General features: G+C 46.7%; 1 protein-coding gene across 2 annotated transcripts in view; it reads left to right on the forward strand.

Annotated features, from left to right (window-relative positions):
• The window catches only part of L3MBTL3 (L3MBTL histone methyl-lysine binding protein 3), a 106,224-nt gene that overhangs the window by 15,041 nt on the left and 71,843 nt on the right, over positions 1-19,340 (forward strand). For both annotated transcript variants that reach the window (XM_044287867.1, XM_044287868.1), the window contains exons 5-6: positions 5,781-5,952; positions 19,129-19,183. In XM_044287867.1, the coding sequence (XP_044143802.1) occupies positions 5,781-5,952; positions 19,129-19,183 (227 nt within the window). The remainder of the gene's footprint in view (positions 1-5,780; positions 5,953-19,128; positions 19,184-19,340) is intronic.

The following is a 19,340-nucleotide window of genomic DNA, read 5'->3' on the forward strand; positions in this document are numbered from 1 at the left end:
TTTAGGATGTTATAGTTTACTGTTAGGAGATCAGAGAGTGATGGGGTTAGTTTAATTCCGAGGTAAGTGATATGTTCAGAATTCCATTTAAAGGGGAATTTAGATTTCAGCGAATTAAGGTCCGAAGCCTCTAGCCCTAGATTGAGGACTTGAGATTTAGCTACGTTCAAGCTATAGTATGAAATATAGCTAAAGGATTTTAATATTTGCATGACAATAGGCAGGGATGTTGTTGGATTGGTTAGTGCCAGTATTATGTCGTCTGCAAATAAACCAATTTTGTGGTTTGTTTCTCCAATTTTTATACCTGTTATTTGTGTATGGGTCCTGATACTTTCTGCTAGGGGTTCAATAGCAAGTGCGAAAATGATGGGAGATAGGGGGCACCCCTGCCTTGTTCCGTTGTTAATCCAGAACTGATTAGACAGCATTCCATTTATAAGGACATTAGCGGATGGTTTGGAGTATAATGCACTTATTGCTTTGTTAATTTGCCCATGTATGCCAAACTTAGCTAGGACTGCTCTCAAATACCCCCAATGCACTCGGTCAAATGCCTTCTCCGCATCTAGAGACAGAAGCAGAGAAGGCATCCGATTTGCCCTGGAAAAATAGATGAGGTCAATTATACGTCTGGTGCCATCTAGGGTCTGTCTTGACTTGACAAAACCCACTTGATCATGGTGAATAAGATGGGGAATAAGTAACGATAATCTATTGGCTAGTAGTTTTGAGTAAAGTTTGAGGTCGGCGTTCAAAAGGGAGATCGGACGGAAATTTTCTGGGACATCGGGAGATTTCCCTGGTTTGGGTATAGCTACAATAGTAGCTTGGAGCATTTCTTGAGGTATATTTCCGGTGGACAATATATGGGTAAATGTGTTTAAAAGGAAAGGAGATAAAATATTTCCAAAGGTTTTAAAATATTCATTGGATAGTCCATCCGGGCCTGTGGATTTATTACTTTTGGATGATTTTATAACGTGCAGTATTTCATTGATATCTATTGGTTTGTTGATCTGTTCTAGTTGTACTGGGGAGAGTTTGGGCAATGAAATATCCGCTAGGAATTTATCGATTAAATCCGGAGTTGGTTGCGGAGTTAGTTTGTGGTCTTTAAGATTGTATAGATTACAGTAGTAGTTGGCAAAAGTGTTAGCTATTCCTTGAGGGTTAATTACCTTTTCCTTATTGGAATTATATACATATGGTAGTTTTTTCCTATTTAATTGGGATTTGACTTTGTAGGCTAGTACTTTACTTGCTCTGTTTCCTTGCGCATAAAATTTCGCTTTTGACCGTCTCAAATTGTGTTCAAATGTATTTTGGTAGAGTTGGTAAAGTTCGAATCTTAGGTCTCTGAGTTGGTTACTAATAGTTTGGGAAGGATTTGCTTTGTTTAAAGTTTCTAACCGTATTATCTCTGCGCATAACTGTTCTGTACGTATGCGTTTTTGCTTTTTTATATAAGATGAAATACGAATGAGATGACCTCTTATGAAGGCTTTATGGGCGCACCATATTGTGGTGGGCTGGACGTCTGAAGTAGAGTTATGTTTAAAATATTCCAGGAGTGCTTCTGTAATTTGTGATTGAGTAGAAGGTAGGGATATTTGGTAGTTATTGATACGCCAAGGAATAAAAGAGCGATGGTTGAAACGTTCTGAAATTTGACAAGATATTGGGGCATGGTCGGACCATGTTATGGATCCTATATTAGAGGATGTGACATTTTGAAGAGTCCATTTGTCCACTAGTATCAAATCAATTCTTGAATATTGTTTGTGAGGATGAGAGTAAAAAGTATAGTCACGTTCTGATGCGTGTAGGACTCTCCATGTATCATATAAATCCTCAGATAGCAAGTATTGTGCAAATTGTGAGGGAGATTGAGAGGTGACATGGTTAGATTTATCAATTATTGGTGAAGGAGGTAAATTAAAATCCCCGCATACAACCAGTGATCCTTGTTTAATGGCTAAGGCAGACGTTAAAACTTCTTTTATAAATGTGAGTTGGTTTGTGTTTGGTGCATATAGGGAGACTAGTGTATATAGAGCATTATTAATGTTACACACTAAAATAACATATCTCCCCTCACTGTCACTGATACTTTGAATTAGTTGAAAAGAGAGGGAGTCCTTTATAGCAATGACTACTCCTCTTTTCTTGTTCACAGCCGGTGAAACAAATAGGTTAGTGAATTTCTTATGTTTAAGCCTATATGTATCAGACTCATTCAGGTGGGTTTCTTGAACACAGATCACATCACTTTTGAGAGAAAGTACTTCTTTCCAAAGTAATGATCTTTTAATTGGACTATTTAGTCCGTTAACATTGAGTGAAGAGATTTTTATGACCATCTCCAGTAATGAAAAGTTGCAGGTTAGATAAAGCTGTAAATTGTAGAATATGCTGTAGAGCAAGAGCGCGCAGTCTTAATGAGACACCGCAGATGCTCCTCAGCATAAATCACATAGAGATACAGGAAGAACAATTTCACTTGTCACTTAAGTGGTAATAGTGGTGTGAGGGAGTAAGGGAAGTAAGAAATAGAGGGGAGGATGGATAGGAGGGGTTAGATAAAGTAAAACCAAATTAAGTCACTTTATCTAAAACAAGTAGAAACAACAAAGTCCGGTTCAAAGAGAACCAACTGGATACCAAAATTTATCCAGGTAATTTGGGGGTGGTGTTAGAAAAGCAGGTGAGTTATCTCCGTAGAGAACCTGCGGCACAAAATGTAAAACATTTATAGCAGTCTAGTGACCCTGCACAGTAGAAAGGATATGTCCTTCTGGAGGGTAGGAGTGCTCTTTTCTTGCAGGAAGAAGTTTCAGGTCCACTCTTTGATCAGGGTAGGGGGTCTTTTCTTCTGCGGTGAGATGGTGTCTTCGTCCACCGTAGCTAGGGACCATTTCTGGAGAAGCTTCATCGAGTCGCTTGGAGACGTGATTACGTGTGTTGTCCCATTCTTGAAGATTAGGAGTTTCACTGGGTATCCCCATTTGTAAGGGATGTTGTGGTCTCTGAGGATTTTAGTGGCGGTTGAGAATTCTCGGCGTCTGTTTAAGGTGACTGCAGAGAGGTCGGAGAATATTGATATATTTTTGAAACGATCCGGGAGATCTTGTTTTGAGTTCGCCGTCTTGAGGATTAATTCTTTGAAGTGATAAAAGTGCAGTCTGGCGATGATGTCTCTGGGAGCGGCGTTAGGGGCGCTTTTAGGTTTTGGGATCCTATGCGCCCTGTCAATTAGTAGATCTTTCTGTTCCGCTTCTGGCATTAGGGCCACAAAGAAATCTGTGAGGAAGTCCTTGATTTTGTCAGGTTCGACGGTTTCTGGGATTCCTCTAAATCTTAGGTTGTTGCGTCTTGAACGGTCCTCAAGGTCCGCTAGTTTAAGTTTTAGGGCAGAAATTTCATCATCTGCGTCGTTGTGGGCGTCCACTAGCTGGTTGTGGGCGTTGGTGAATTCTTCCATCTTTTGTTCAATATGGGAAGTTCTTTCTCCGATCTGGCTTATATCTTTTTGTAATGCTGAAAATGCAGAGGAAATGTCCTTCTGTATAGAATGCCTTAGGTCACCTAATAAGGATCTTAATGTGGCCTCAGTAACAGGAACAGAGTGACCATCAGTAGTAGTGAGGGAAGATGGTGATTTACATTCACTTGGGTGCTGATACATATTCTGACCAGTAGATGGAGCTGCTGAGCTTTGTAAAGTATGCCTATAACTAGCAGGCAGTGAATCAAGCTGCAGCTTACGAGGTGAGGAGTTAACAGGAGATGAGGAGGGTGAGTTGTTTCGTTGGCTAACATTACTTGCGCTTCGTGGGCTGACATTACTAGCGCTTCTAGTGCGCCTTGCTGGTGTCTCAGTGGAGTAACTTGCCTCCGGCGCTTCATGGTGCAGGGAGCGGGCGCCATCTTGGATTCCTCCTGCGGCCCTGAATGCCGTGATTTTGCTCGGCGGGCCTTCATTTTTCTTGCTGCGGCCCATATTGTCGGGTGCTGGGTGGGTTGGCAATACCCTCTGTTAAATTACAGTGTGTGGGGGTACACTGTACTGCGCTGTGAGCCGCTTCTTATGCCACAGGTCACGGAGCTAGCGCGGTAAGCGTCCGCTCAGCTCCACATCCGGACACGCCCCCCCCCAAGTTCAAAAAAATCTAATCCCGAAATTATTCACTGAAGTCCTGCGAGACTTTAGTGATAACGAATTTGCCTCGCCGGAGCCCAAACATTTTAATGCTGTACGGAGACGTATCTCAGTACAGCATTAAAACGAAGTGACTTCAAATCTAGGATCCGAAGCTCACGTCACTGATCCCTAGCCTTCAAGTATGACTGTGCATATGGAAATGTGTCAATCACTGATGGGTCCACCTCCTTGACTTCAAAGCCCAGAATGAGCAGAAATGTAAATAGGAAAATTGCAGGTTATACTGAATCTTTCCCCTCAAAACTATATATCAATCTGCTCAGCTCAGCTCCTCCTGCACTGTAGCAAGCTGCTGGCAAATTACATTTATTTTTTTACATTTATTTTTACAATGGTGACTGGTTTTAATGGTGCCAGGTTCCCTTTTAAAGAGTAACTGTCGTTTTAATTTTTTTTATAAATGGTACAAGTGAGCAAAAGAATCTTTCTAATATGTTATCAGAGAAAGATGCTTCATTCTATCAGCTCTTTCCTGCTCCTCCTCCTCTTCTCTTAGGCCTCTTTCACACTACCATTTTTTTTTCCGTTTTGCGGGCCGTTTTTTGCGTTCCGTATACGAAGCCATTGATTTCAATGGTTCCGCAAAAAAAACTGAATGTACTCCGTATGCATTCTATTTCGGTTTTTTCAGTTCCGTTGAAACATAGAACATGTCCTGTTATTGCCCGCAAATCGCATTCCGTGGCTCCATTCAAGTCAATGAGTACGCAAAAAAAGCGGAACACATACGGAAATGCATCCGTATGTCTTCCGTATCCGTTCCGTTTTTTTCTGAACCATCTATTGAAAATGTTATGCCCAGCCCAATTTTTTTCTATGTAATTACTGTATATGCCATACGGAAAAACGGAACAACGAAACGGAAACACAATGGAACAAAAAAAAACGGAACAACGGATCCGTTAAAAATGGAACGCAAAACACTGAAATCGACATACTGTAGTGTGAAAGAGGCCTATATGTCAGTTCACTTCTTGGCTATGTCTTCAGTGAAGGCTGTCTGCCCACTGAAGTATCAGATTACATAGAAGTCTAAGGATAGAGGAGGGGAAGGAGGAGAGGGTGAAGGGAAAGGCTGCTGCACATAGACACAGAAAGAATGACAAGATTTCTTATTTCATTGCTGGTTTGACACTTAAATTGCTCAGTCTGGCTGTGTAATGTATTCCATTATTGCTGCTTCTTCTGAGGGAGTGCAACAGACAGGGAGCAGGTATTCCTCTTCCATGTCCTGAGTTATGACTGATGATAAGCTATTCTCCACCCAACAGGTCTGAAAAGGTTGAGAAGTACAAACAGATTGCAGAAGGAAAAATGCTAAAAATGGCACATACAAGTCGTGTAAGGGCCAGAAATAGTGTTATCCCTCTTGTACACACACGGCAGCTTATACCTGAAACGACAGTTTCACAAATTGAAGTCTGTGAGATGCAGAAACAGCAGAGGGATCAGAACTGCACATCAATTTACTTTGAAGTTCTGATGGTTTGAATTGTTAGGGTAAATCCCTAAAATGGATCATTTGTTCTATAATATGATCTCTCATTTGCTTTAGTGAAAAGAAAGTGGGCTTCTCTTTAGAAGTGCAATCAGCTACCCCTACTCCTCTGACTGAACCTGCAGGTCCTGTAACCAGCACAGAGAACGAACGTCCTCAGAGGTTGCGAAAGAAGAGAAAACTTTTAATGGATTCAGGCGATGAGGAAGATCCAATTGAGGAAGATGAGGTAAAGAGAGGAATTCTTTTGGACCATGTCTGCACAGCACTTAACTGTTTGCTTATGTGACCAGCTCTTTAAGGCATTTAATAAATTAGGTGGAGTGGAAATCCACTGCTGATAGCAGCCCCAGCTCTGAATGACTCAATATTACAGACAAATAAGAAAAATGTTGTAATGTTATCAGAGAAAAATGCCTCTTTCTATGCTTATCAAGCTCTTCACTCTGAATTATTTGCTAAATCTGTCTTGATAGACAAAGATGGACTGTCGGTTCATCGAAGGATCAAATTACAGATACCCATAGAAGTCTATGAAAATGGGAGGGGTGAGAGTCAGCTTCTAGAGGGAGAGAAAGGCATTCTTCTCTGTAAAGATATTACAACATTTCTTCCATACAGTCCTGGACTATTGAGTTATACAAAGTCTGTTGAAAGGCTAGTGACTAAGCACTTTCTCTGCAGGAGTGTCAGTCTTTTGAAAATATTTTTACCTACAGTTTTTGTGTAATCGTCTCAAATTGGTTAGTTGTTGTTCCTTTAATGGATGCAAGAAACTTGTGAATCTGAGCATATATTAGTTTAATACTATGTACACCACGTTCCAAATTATTATACCTATGCTATTTTTCTCAGATTTTCCTAAATATTCGATGCAAATGAGTATAAATCAAATTTTATTGAACAAACTTCCCAATGATGACAGTATTTTTTTTTCCACAAATTAAAAAACTCAACATGCAAATGCTCCAGATTATTATGCACAACAGAGTTACAAACATTTTATAGGCTGTAAAGGGAGGAAAGGGATGCAAATGAGCTCTGAATAAGCTCTGCCTCTAATGCCACCAGATGTAAGGCAGCTATAGAGGCAGAGCTTGTTCAGAGCTCATTTGCATCCCTTTCCTCCCAGAATTCCAGAGGAGCATCCAAGCATGTATGGCCTATAAGTCTCCTCACGCTGATGAAGGCGCTTTCTCCTTAAGGAGAGATAGTACCACCCCTAACCCTGACAGGCCTCTCACCCAGTCAAGCCAGTACTCTCTCCACTGCACTGATGAGGTGCAATCGCCCCAAAACAGCTGTCTGCAGATGAGGTGCTGGCTTATTTAATATCCAAGTCATGTCTCAAGGCTTGGTTAAAGAGCTGAACATTGACTTATAGCATAGCTGCCTTACTTCTGGTGGCATTAGACACAGAGCTTGTTAAGAGCTCATTTGCATCCCTTTCCTCCCAGAATTCCAGAGGAGCATTAGGTTGTAAATAAATGAAAATGGTTATTTGTTGAATTTGCAGCATTAAGAGGTCAAATTTACTAAAATTAAAAGCTATTTCAATTTAAAAAAACATGTTACCAGGCCATATTGCACGTTAACATAGAACCAGAGGTGCACCACCAATGAGTCGAGGTGAGGCAATCTCCTCAGGAAGCACCAGATAGGGACAAGTAGGGGGCAGCAGAAAGGCCTTGGGCAATGAATGCTTTCATTGTGGAAGCGTTCATATCTTCATATTCAACTGTAATGTTTTCCAAGTATGCCTTTAACAGTAAGGCTGGAGGAAAGGGGTTAGGTTGAGAATTTGGCATTGGGCGGGGGGTAGTCATTTCAGTTTTTGCCTCGGGCAGCAGATAGGCTAGGTGCACCCCTGCATAGGACCCCTTCTTTGAGATAACCTTCACAATTTTTGCATGTTTTGAACTTTTTGGAGAGTACAATGGATTGAAGTCGGGGGAGGATGGTGGCCACACCATGAGTTTCTCACTTTTTTATGTCCATAGCAGCCAATGGCTCAGAGGTCCTCTTTGCAGCACGAGATGGTGCATTGTCATTCATTAAGGCCGAATGCACACGGCCATGAGCGGACCGTGGAACCGCGGCCTGGATTCCTCCTGAGAGCAGGAGCGCACGGCGTCATTGGTTGCTATGACACCGTGCGCTCCCTGCTGCCGCCGCAATACAGTAACACACTGGTGTGATCTATACCAGTGTGTTACTGTACTGTGGCGGCAGCAGGGAGCGCACGGTGTCATAGCAACCAATGACGCCGTGCGCTCCTGCTCTCAGGAGGAATCCAGGCCGCGGTTCCACGGACCGCTGACGGCCGTGAACAACGGCCGTGTGCATTCGGCCTAAAGCGAACATTTCACCAGGATTTCACATAATAAACTATTACCAGTACCGTATAGATATCCTCATTGTGTTTCAATGCATTATTGTGCCGCTTTCCTGGGATAGATATTCATGAAAAAAACGAGTTATAAAGTCCTCGTCTCCAGCTCCTGAAGTCACGCTCCTGAAGTCAAGGGGGTAGCCCTTCCCTCACTCCGGGCTGTACCTCCCCTGCCCTAACCCCGCCTCTAAGTAGTGTAACTGACACCCGGCTCAGTCGCCGGGACCGCGCTTATACAGGCGGCGCATGAGCCGTCGGACTCGAGCGCGATCCTGTAACTGAATCGCACATGCGCCGTCCCCGATGCCTGCCTGTCTTCTCTTCCTCACGCGCGATTCAGTTACAGGATCGCGTTCGAGTCCGACGGCGCATGCGCCACTTGTACAAGCGCGGTCCCGGCGACTGAGCCGGGTGTCAGTTACACTACTTAGAGGTGGGGTTAGGGCAGGGGAGGTACAGCCCGGAGTGAGGGAAGGGCTACCCCCTAGACTTCAGGAGCGTGACTTCAGGAGCTGGAGACGAGGACTTTATGACTCGTTTTTTTCATGAATATCCATCCCAGGAAAGCGGCACAATAATGCATTGAAACACAATGAGGATATCTATAAGGAACCCTAAAAAGGGCCTACCATCTCTCTCCCTATGATTCCGGCCCCAAACTTGACTCTGACACCTCCTTGCTGACGTTACAACCTTGTTGTAGTTTTCCTTTGATTTGGCTCACCTGGCAAACTAATTATCATAGGTGTTTGAGATAAATTTCAGTGATCCAAAGAGCCCTGCGACACAATACCTCCATGAGTTCAATTGAAAAACAAAAAAATGCATCTTTATGACACTTAAATCCAATTTGAATAATTATTTGAAACGTGGTATAAATGGAGAGTCATTAACTCCTTCCAGACATACAGCATATATATTTGGCACAGAATCAAGTGGGCACAGAAGCTATATTCGCTCAATCAGGACAGGGGCCTGCTGTACTGCTAGCATCAGTGATAACTATGATGCAAACGGTTTAAACCCTTAGATGCCACAGTCATTGCTGACCACAGTATCTAATAGGTTTACAGAGATAGGGGGCTTCCTGACTCAACCCATCAGCTTCCTCCCATGCAGCTTTCAAGGTCTGCCAGCTACGGAAGCCTATGAGGCCCAGTCCCAAAGTTTTCTTTGCATTAGTGTACTGCATTGAACCAGTCATCAGACCTTTTAAAAGTTGAAGTCCCCTAGTGAGACTAAGGGTACTTTCACACTAGCGTTTTTCTTTTCCAGCCTTGAGTTCCGTCCTAACAGTTTTATCCCCATTCATTCTGAATGGAGAGAAATCCGTTCAGGATGTCTTTAGTTCAGTCACTGAACGGCGTTTTGGACGGAGGAAATCCGTCCAGTATTCCGGATCAGTTGCTGGAATGCCAGATCCGGCATTAATTTACATTGAAATGTATTAGTGCCGGATCTGGCATAAAAAATACCGTAATGCCGGATCCGTCCTTCCAGTCTGCGCATGCGGAGACCAGTAAAAATTAAAAAAATATATATAACAGATTTGTTTCTCCGGATGACATTCAGAGAGACGGATCTGTTCTTGCAATGCATTTGTAAGACTCATCCGCATCTGGATTAGTCTACAAATGCTGTCCGTTTGCATGCAGATTGCCAGATCCAGAAGGCAGTTTCGGAAACGGAACCGCTTGCCGGATAACCCTGCCCCAAGTGTGAGAGTAGCCTAAAAATAAAAAATAACATTTTTATAAAAAATTAAGTTTCAAGTATAAAAAATAAACCCTCATCAAACCATTTACTATTATAAAGAATAATTTAGCCATATCAGGTATTGCCACTGCTTTATAAAAATATCATGATTTTCCATGTCAGATGAACGCGATAAAAAAAAAAAATTGCTAGAACAGCCAACATAATATGAAGCAATAAAAGTCTTATAAATCGCCTCATTTCACAAAGAATGAGACCATCGCCAGAATTTTTTTTTTTCAATGGTTCTCAGAAAATGGCGACACACTTTATTGAAAAAATACTAAAATCTAAAAAGCAATGGCAGAATTGCCTTCTTTTCTTTGTCCTGCTTACCAAAAAGCAAAATAAAAAAACTATCAAAAACTTGTATGTACCCCAAAATAGAGCCAAATAATAATGGCAACTCATCCCACAAAAAATAAGCCCCCACACAGCTCTGTCGAGAGAAAAATGAAGAACGTATGGTTGTCAGAAAATGGCTGTACTGGCACCCAGAGGCTGACTGAAAGCAACATGGCACCCATAAACCAATCCACCAAAATATGTGCTGCAAAAGTATCCAGCAGAACCTGCCTAATAATTTAAGGGCCGTGGTGTGTCTCAGATACCACCAGCAGGGCACTGCATAATGGGGACTGAAATGCAATATCTGTGGATGATTTTCATTTTGCATACCGGTAGTCTGCTGCAGATTAATTTCTGCAAAATACCTGTGGTGTCAAAATGCTTCCAAAATGGGTTGCTTTTTCTCCTGTTACCCCCTTATGAAAATGAAAAATATGGAGAAATAACATTTTTCATTTTCACAGCCAAGTGTCTCCTCTAAATTCTTTGAAACACCTGTTACTAAATTCTTTGAAACACCTGTTTTGTCAAAGCACTCACTACAAACCTTAAAAATTCCTTGAGGGGTTTAGTTTTCCAAAATGGGATCACTTTTGGGGTGTTTATACTGTAGGTGTACCTCAGGGTCCCTTCAAATATGACCATGGCACCCAAAATCCATTCCAGCAAAATCTGCCCTATAAAAACCATATGGTGCTCCGTCCTTTCTAAGCCCTGTGTTGTGTCCATACAGCAGTGAGTGTTTCTGTATATTGCAGAAACTGGGTAATAAATATGGAATTTTGTTTTACTGTTAAACCTTGCTATGTTACAGTAAAAAATGTATTAAAATGGAAAATCTGCAAAAAAATGAAATGTTTAAATTTCCCCTCCATTTTGCTTTAATTCCTGTGGAACATCTAAAGTTTAACTACATTTCTGAAATCAGTTTTGAATAATTTGAGGGGTGTTGTTTCTAAAATGGGGTCTTTAATGACTGGTTTCTATTATGAAAGTCCCTCAAAGTCGTTTCAGAACTAAATTGGTCCTTAGAGTCAATTTTGGAAATTTTCTTGAAAATGTAAAAAGTTGCTTCTAAAATTCTAAGCCTTCTAGCATCATAAGGTAGACATTTGGCGAATGTTATTTTGTATGCTATCACTATCTGTCTTGAAAGCAGAGAAATTAAAACTTAGAAACTTTCAAATTTTCCGTAAATTTGGGATTTTTATTTATTTATAAATAAAGTTAAAACATATTGACCCAAATTTACCACTGATATGAAGTACCGTATTTTTCGCCGTATAAGACGCACTTTTTCCCCCCCAAAAGTGGGGGGGAAATAGCAGTGCGTCTTATACGGCGAATGTAGCCGATTTTGCTTAGTTTTCAATGATACACCCGCCGCGATGCCGTGCGGCGGGTATATCAGCTGTGAGGGAGGAGGGGCTGGGGGCCGGCGTCTGCATTTATAATGACAGCGGGGCCCGTGCAGTGACTGTATTCTACTACACGGGCCCCGCTTACTGTACAATCATATCCCTAATACCGTAGTTAATTGTTGTGTGCACTGCATGTAAAAGCATAATGAGCGATGATGAGCGCTATTACTTACAATTAGAAGCGCTTGCCGTTCGGAGCAGGGAGGAGGGAGGAGGCAGGAGGCAGGCCGGGAGGACGGGCGCTGGCAGTGTGAGTCATACGTCACGCGCCTGCGCCGCCTGCTTCATGAATGAAGCAGGCGGCGTGGGCGCATGACGGATGACTCACACTGCCAGCGCCCGTCCTCCCGGCCTGCCTCCTGCCTCCTCCCTCCTCCCTGCTCCGAACGGCAAGCGCTTCTAATTGTAAGTAATAGCGCTCATCATCGCTCATTATGCTTTTACATGCAGTGCACACAACAATTAACTACGGTATTAGGGATATGATTGTACAGTAAGCGGGGCCCGTGTAGTAGAATACAGTCACTGCACGGGCCCCGCTGTCATTATAAATGCAGATGCGACCCCCACCCCCATTATAAAAGCAAATGCGACCCCCACACTTATGGAGGGGATCTGTGGATGACACATAGCATAAGATGCTATATATGTGTCATCCACAGATCCCCACCATAACTGTCATACACAGATCCTCATAACAGCGCCATCCAGAGAGGATCCCCTATAAGTGTCACCCACAGATCCCCCATAACAGTGCGTCATCCACAGATCCCCATAACAGTGCATCACCCACAGACCACAATTAGTTCAAAATATTTTTTTTCTTATTTTCCTCCCCAAAAACCTAGGTGCGTCTTATACGCCGGTGCGTCTTATACGGCGAAAAATACGGTATGTTGTGCCACAAGAAAACATTCTCAATATCAGTTGGATAAGTAACATGTCGGATTTACAAAAAATTAGGTTTAGTCCTTGAGGTGAAAATGGCACAGCTTGGAAGGGGTTAAACTTAAACTTGTGGCTTTATATGAACATTGGCAGCAATGTTTTTAAGGACTTCTCACTAGTGCTGAGAAAATCGAGCTTTGGATCATAGATCTTAAGTCGATTTCATTCTAACACTTCATTTTAATGCTGGACGGAGACCTGTCTGTTCAGCATTAAAATGTATTGCCTTCTTTGAGGCAAAACTTAGTTTCACCCAAAGTTGCTCAAGACGAATGAATGATGGTGAATGTATTCAGTTCTGAATCTTTAAAAACATTTCAAATTAGCAATCTGAAGTCGGGCTTGGTACTGAGGTACCATCCAGTACCAAACCCGACTTCGGATTCGGCACAGCATTAAAACGAAGTGTTAGAATGAATCTATAATCCAAAGTTCCATTCGCTCAACACTACTTATTATGTGCAAAGTTGATCAAATGTTTCAGCGATGAAGTGTGCCCTATACTGAAGTGAATGGAATATATAGCCTGCAATTGAAAGAAGCATATATACTGCACATAGATGTGCATATCTGTGGATATGTAAATCTAATTTCTCGCCCAATTCCTTGGGGGACACAGGAACTCTTGGGTATAGCTTATCTCCATAGGAGGCGTGACACTAAGTAAAAGACTGTTAAGCCCCTCCTCCAGCAGCTATACCCTCAGCCTGGAGAGAGAGACTTCCAGTTTTTTGCTTAGTGTCAAGGAGGCAAGACACTCTCTGCACTGCAGAGTTGTCTTGTGAAGATTTTAGAGTTTTTAATTTTTTATTTTACTTTTTTCACTTGGATATTTCCACAGGGACAACAGAGTCGCAGTAGACTTCTCTGTTTTCCCGGGGTTGAGCTGCACCAGGGCCGGTTATCCGCCCTGCTGCCTCCCCCACAGAAGAAAAGGAGGACCAGGGCAGCTCATGCTCCCCTGCATCCCGCCAGCACTGGGTCGCCCACCTGCAAGCCCCTCTCCAGCTACTGTCACTCTGTGCCAGTGGCTGAAGGGGCGTCCCAGCTGGATGGACTAGAGGGTGAAGACGTCGCAGGTGAGGTGGCTAGTGCAGCCGTTCCGCTCCCCTCCCCCTCCCTCCCTCCCCTCTCCTCTCCGGTCTCCCCTTTACTGATGGCCTCGTTTAGCGTTCTGTTGGCGCGATTCGGCGGCCTGGCGCCCTGTTTTGTACAGTCTGGGACAAGTCCCAGGAGAGCTGAGCGGCGCTCATGGGGGAGACTTGTTTGAGGGCGGCCGGGTATGCGACCGCTGTGCCGTTGCATGGCAGGACGCCGACACCCGGTCCTTCTCTTTGGGCTTCCTACCTCGCTTCCGCTGCGGCGGGGGCCATTGGGGAGACCTGTAATGGTTAGGCGCGGCATTTGAATCGCGCGCGCGCGCGATAATTTTTTCGTTGGGGGGCGGAGTTTCGGACCGGCCCAGCGCTGGCTTGGTCTTCATTCAGGGGCCGGACGCCTTTCTTCCCGCGCCTCTTTGGTCCCGCCCACTCTCGTGCCTGCGTGCTTCTGGGAGCTCACTGCAGGACGGACCATTGCTTTGATTGCACACCGCCGTTCTTCTGCTGCTGCCGCTGCCGTTCAGCTTCCTTCCTTCTGTGACCTGGTAGGACTGTTGACCCTTCCTCACTGTAGCCCCCTGGCCTGGACTCGGGTTTTTTTCCTTGCTCCTACCAACATGTCTGACCCCTTAGTGCCGGTGGGACCTTGGTATCATACCTGCACCGCATGTAAGGCGCCCTTTCCTCAAGGGCAGTCTGACCCGCATTGCTCGCTTTGCAAAGACCCATCGCAGGGTCCGCCATCTGTTGTGTCACCCCCTGGCCTCTTGGATCCCCCTGACTGGGCTAGATCCCTCTCCCAGGCTGTGGTTAGTCTCACTAGCGTTGTGGGCCGACTTGCAGATGTGTTGCCCTTATCGCAGCCGGATGATTCCCCTGCTGGGCCCTCCGGGTCCGCTGTCCTGGCCGACCCGTCTGAGTCTCTTTCTGCAGGCGATTCCTCTAGAGCCCGCCAATCCCAGAAGCGGTCTAGGGCGGATCACCGGTCATCCTCGGATGCTTCGGTATCCCCCCCAAGGGTGCGTTCTCAGTCGGGCCCTTCCTCCTTGCAGGATTTGCCCTCTGAAGGGGAGCTGGTTGATTCCGATTGGGATATGGATTCGGCGCTGCCTTCAAAGCTGGCTTCCGCTGTGGGCCACCTTATAAACAGTATCCGTGATACCTTTAAAATTCGCGATGATCCTCCTGATCCTGAGAAAACCAGTGTTTCCTTTTTTCGCCAGAAGCAGGCTTCTGCGGTTTTTCCCCTCCATGCTGACTTTTCGTCAGTGGTTTCTAAGGCCTGGGCCCGTCCTGATGCACGGTTTACCCCGCCAAAAAAGTTAGATGTTTGTTATCCGTTTCCGGCGGATTGCATCACAAACTGGGCGTCTCCTCCTAAGGTCGACCCCCCTGTGGCCCGTTTGTCCAAGAGCACGGCTATTCCCGTCGCAGATGGTTCTTCCTTACAATCCACTGAAGATCGCCGTATAGAGGCCCTTACAAAGGGTATATTTTCGGCCTCCGGATCCGCGCTTAGGCCAGTCTTTGCTTCCGCTTGGGCGGGTAAAGCGGTTTCAGAATGGGCATCTCAGCTGGATCTGGAGCTTGAATCTGACGTCCCTATTCAAGACCTCCGTGCCCTGGCTCAACTTATCGTTCAGGCTGGAAAATTTGTATGTGAAGCATCCCTGGATGCAGGGGCTCTTATTGCCCGTTCGTCTGCTCTGGCCGTGTCGGCTAGGAGAGAGCTTTGGTTAAAGGTTTGGTCGGCGGACGCCGCGTCAAAGCGGTCTCTTACTAGCCTTCCTTTCTCTGGTGCTCGTTTATTCGGAACCCGTTTGGATGAAATCATCTCGGAAGCCACGGGGGGGAAGAGTACCCATCTTCCCCAATCCAAGGCTAGGAGCTCCACTCGTGGTCGTCCCACCTTCTCCCGTTTCAGGTCTTCTCGTAGGGCTTCCGCTCCTCGCTCCGCCTCTGGTCCGTCCGCTAACCCTGTCCAGGACAGGCGTAAGAAACCCTTTTTTCGGACCCAGCCCTCCTGGCGCAAATCTCAACCTGCTCGCGCTCCCGCGACCAAGCAGCCCCCCGCCTGAAGGTGCGCCCCCACCCACCCGGGTGGGGGGACGTCTCCTCCTGTTCAGGGACTTCTGGCAGGCGCACGTCTCCGACGCCTGGGCTCTCGAGGTTGTGTCTTCCGGGTACAAACTCGAGCTTGCGTCCCTTCCCCCAGTTCGGTTCTTTCGCTCTCGGGTTCCCCGGGATTCCCGAGGGGCGGCCGATTTCTTTGCTGCCGTTCAGACTCTTCTAGACAAAGGAGTCATCACCCCGGTTCCTATGGGAGACAGGTTCAAGGGGTTCTATTCGAACCTTTTTGTGGTCCCCAAGAAGGAGGGTTCGGTGCGACCCATTCTGGATCTAAAACGGCTGAACCGCTTCCTTCGTCTTCAGCGTTTCCGGATGGAGTCTCTCAGGTCGGTGGTGGCCTCTCTGGAACAGGGGGAGTTCCTGGCCTCCATCGACATCCAAGACGCCTACCTTCACATTCCAATCGCACTGTGTCATCAGTGCTTTCTGCGTTTTGCAGTGGGGTCCGAACACTACCAGTTCGTTGCCCTTCCCTTCGGGCTGGCGACGGCCCCTCGTGTTTTCACGAAGGTCCTGGCCCCGGTCCTCGCCTTACTTCGTTCCAGGGGAGTTTTTCTGCTTCCATATCTAGACGACCTCCTAATCAAGGCGCCTTCTCTGTCACTGACTTCAGCCAGCGTGGATCTCTCGCTGCAGACCTTGCGCCGGTTCGGTTGGGTTATCAACCTGCCCAAATCCTCTCTTGTTCCTTCCCGGCAATTGGTCTTTCTGGGGATGCTGCTGGATACCGATTCAGCGGTGGTTCGACTTCCGTTGGAGAAGCGCCTGCTCCTCCATCGGTCGGTTCGGAGCCTTCTGTCCCACCGCCGTCCTTCTTTCCGGTTCAGCATGCGGGTCCTGGGTCAGATGGTGTCCTGCTTCGAGGCGATTCCTTATGCGCAGTACCACTCCCGCATCTTTCAGACGGCCATTCTGTCCGCTTGGGACAAGTCCCAGGAGAGTCTGGATCGGCATTTTCCCCTTTCCCCCCAGGTTCGTTCCTCTCTCCTCTGGTGGCTGCGGACCCCTCTTCAGGGGAAGTCTTTCCTGCCAATGACTTGGCTGGTGATTACCACCGATGCCAGTCTGCGGGGTTGGGGGGGAGTGTTTCCTCCTCGGTCCGTCCAGGGCACTTGGTCTCCGTCGGAGTCCAGACTGCCGATCAATGTTCTGGAGCTGAGGGCCATCCTCTTCTCGCTCCGACACTGGACTTCGTTGCTTCAGGGTCGCCCTGTTCGGGTCCAGTCGGACAATGCCACGGCTGTGGCGTACATAAATCACCAGGGGGGCACTCGCAGCACGGCGGCGATGAGGGAGGTGTCTCTGATCCTTCGCTGGGCGGAGGTTCATGTTCCGGCCCTTTCGGCCATTTACATTCCGGGGGTGGACAATTGGGCGGCGGATTTCCTCAGTCGGACGACGATCGACCCGGGGGAGTGGTCTCTGCACCCCGACGTCTTCGAGTCTCTTTGTCTCCGTTGGGGTCGTCCGGACGTGGATCTCATGGCCTCCAGATTCAACTACAAACTTCCCATCTACGTGGCCAGGGCCAAAGATCCGGACGCTTACGGCGCGGACGCGCTCGTCCTCCCCTGGACGGAGTTTTCGCTCCTCTACGTGTTTCCGCCCCTGCCTCTTCTTCCGCGTGTCCTTCGGAAGATTGCGGCGGAAGGCACGCCAGCAATCCTAATCGCCCCGGACTGGCCGCGTCGTCCGTGGTACGCCGACCTTATGTTGCTTCTGGCAGACGCTCCCTTGCCTCTGCCTCTCAGAGAAGACCTCCTCTCTCAGGGGCCGATCTTCCACCAGCATTTAGGGTCGCTACGTTTGACGGCGTGGCTATTGAAACCGCGGTCCTGACGCGGCGGGGGTTTTCGGCTGACGTGGTCCGTACCATGATTCGTGCACGAAAACCGGCCTCGGCCAGGATTTATTATCGTACCTGGCGGGCCTATTTGGCTTTCTGTGAGGCCTTGGGGACTCCCCCTCTGAGGTTTTCCCTTCCTACGGTTTTATCCTTTTTGCAATCTGGTCTGGTTCTGGGCTTGGGTCTCAGTACCCTGAAGGGTCAGATTTCGGCTCTTTCGGTCCTTTTTCAGCGTCCACTGGCTCCGCTCGGTCCGGTTAAGACCTTTCTTCAGGGGGTTGCTCACTGTGCTCCCCCCTATCGCCCTCCTGTTCCTGCTTGGGATCTCAACGTTGTGTTGGCGGCTCTCCAATCTTCCCCTTTCGAGCCTCTGCACAAGGTTTCCCCTCGCTTGTTGTCTTGCAAAGTTTTCTTTCTCGTCGCTATCACGTCTCTTCGGCGTGTGTCTGAGTTGGCGGCTCTTTCTTGCGTGGAGCCCTTCTTGGTTTTTCACCAGGACAAGGTGGTTCTCCGCCCTGTTCCGGAATTTCTTCCGAAGGTGGTGTCCGCCTTTCACCTGAATGAGGACATTGTCCTTCCTTCTCTGTGTCCGTCCCCGTCGCACCCCCGGGAGCGGGAGCTTCACCGTCTGGATGTTGTTCGGGCTCTCAGGATCTACCTGGATGTGACCAGACCCTTTCGACGCTCGGATTCTCTGTTTGTGATTCCGGAGGGTCCGCGCAGGGGGCTGGTGGCGTCTAAGGTGGTTGTTGCCCGCTTTCTCAAGATGGCTATCATTGAGGCTTACCGTGCTCGGGGCAGGGATCCGCCCTTTGGTGTTACCGCTCATTCTACCAGAGCGGTCGGGGCTTCCTGGGCTCAGCGTAATCGTGCCTCGGCTGAACAACTGTGCAAGGCGGCCACCTGGTCTTCTTTGCACACGTTCACCAAGTTTTACAGGGTGAACACTTATGCCTCGGCGGATGCTGCTTTGGGCCGCTTGGTCTTGCAGGCGGCGGTGCCTTAATGTTTACGGTGCCTAGTTCGCTTTTGATTGTGGTCCCTCCCTGTTTGTGGACTGCTTTTGAACGTCCCAAGAGTTCCTGTGTCCCCCAAGGAATTGGGCGAGAAAACGAGATTTTTGTATAACTTACCAGTAAAATCTCTTTCTCGCTCTTCCTTGGGGGACACAGCACCCGCCCATTGTTTTTTTTTTTTTTTGGCCTTCGGGTGCTTTTTTCTGACTTGTTGGTATTGGTTTGGTTACTCCTTGCCTTTGTCTTGCACTACTTGGGCACATAACTGGAAGTCTCTCTCTCCAGGCTGAGGGTATAGCTGCTGGAGGAGGGGCTTAACAGTCTTTTACTTAGTGTCACGCCTCCTATGGAGATAAGCTATACCCAAGAGTTCCTGTGTCCCCCAAGGAAGAGCGAGAAAGAGATTTTACTGGTAAGTTATACAAAAATCTCGTTTTTTTCTTCAATAGGAGAGAATGAGAGTGTACCAGAAGAGAGGAAAGACTGCCAAGCAAGTAAAAGCAGGTAGAGTGTATTGTGCTGCTTTTATCCTTTTTTTTAATTTATTTTTTATTTTACAAATTATAATTTACGTTATAAGAAAGAGCCAGTGTGGTTCAGGTCACATTAATTTATGGAGATTGTGGTATCAGCTTGGGTACACAGACACTTCCAGATCCTA

This window comes from Bufo gargarizans, chromosome 3, assembly GCF_014858855.1.
Source record: "Bufo gargarizans isolate SCDJY-AF-19 chromosome 3, ASM1485885v1, whole genome shotgun sequence".
Classification (NCBI taxonomy): domain Eukaryota; kingdom Metazoa; phylum Chordata; class Amphibia; order Anura; family Bufonidae; genus Bufo; species Bufo gargarizans.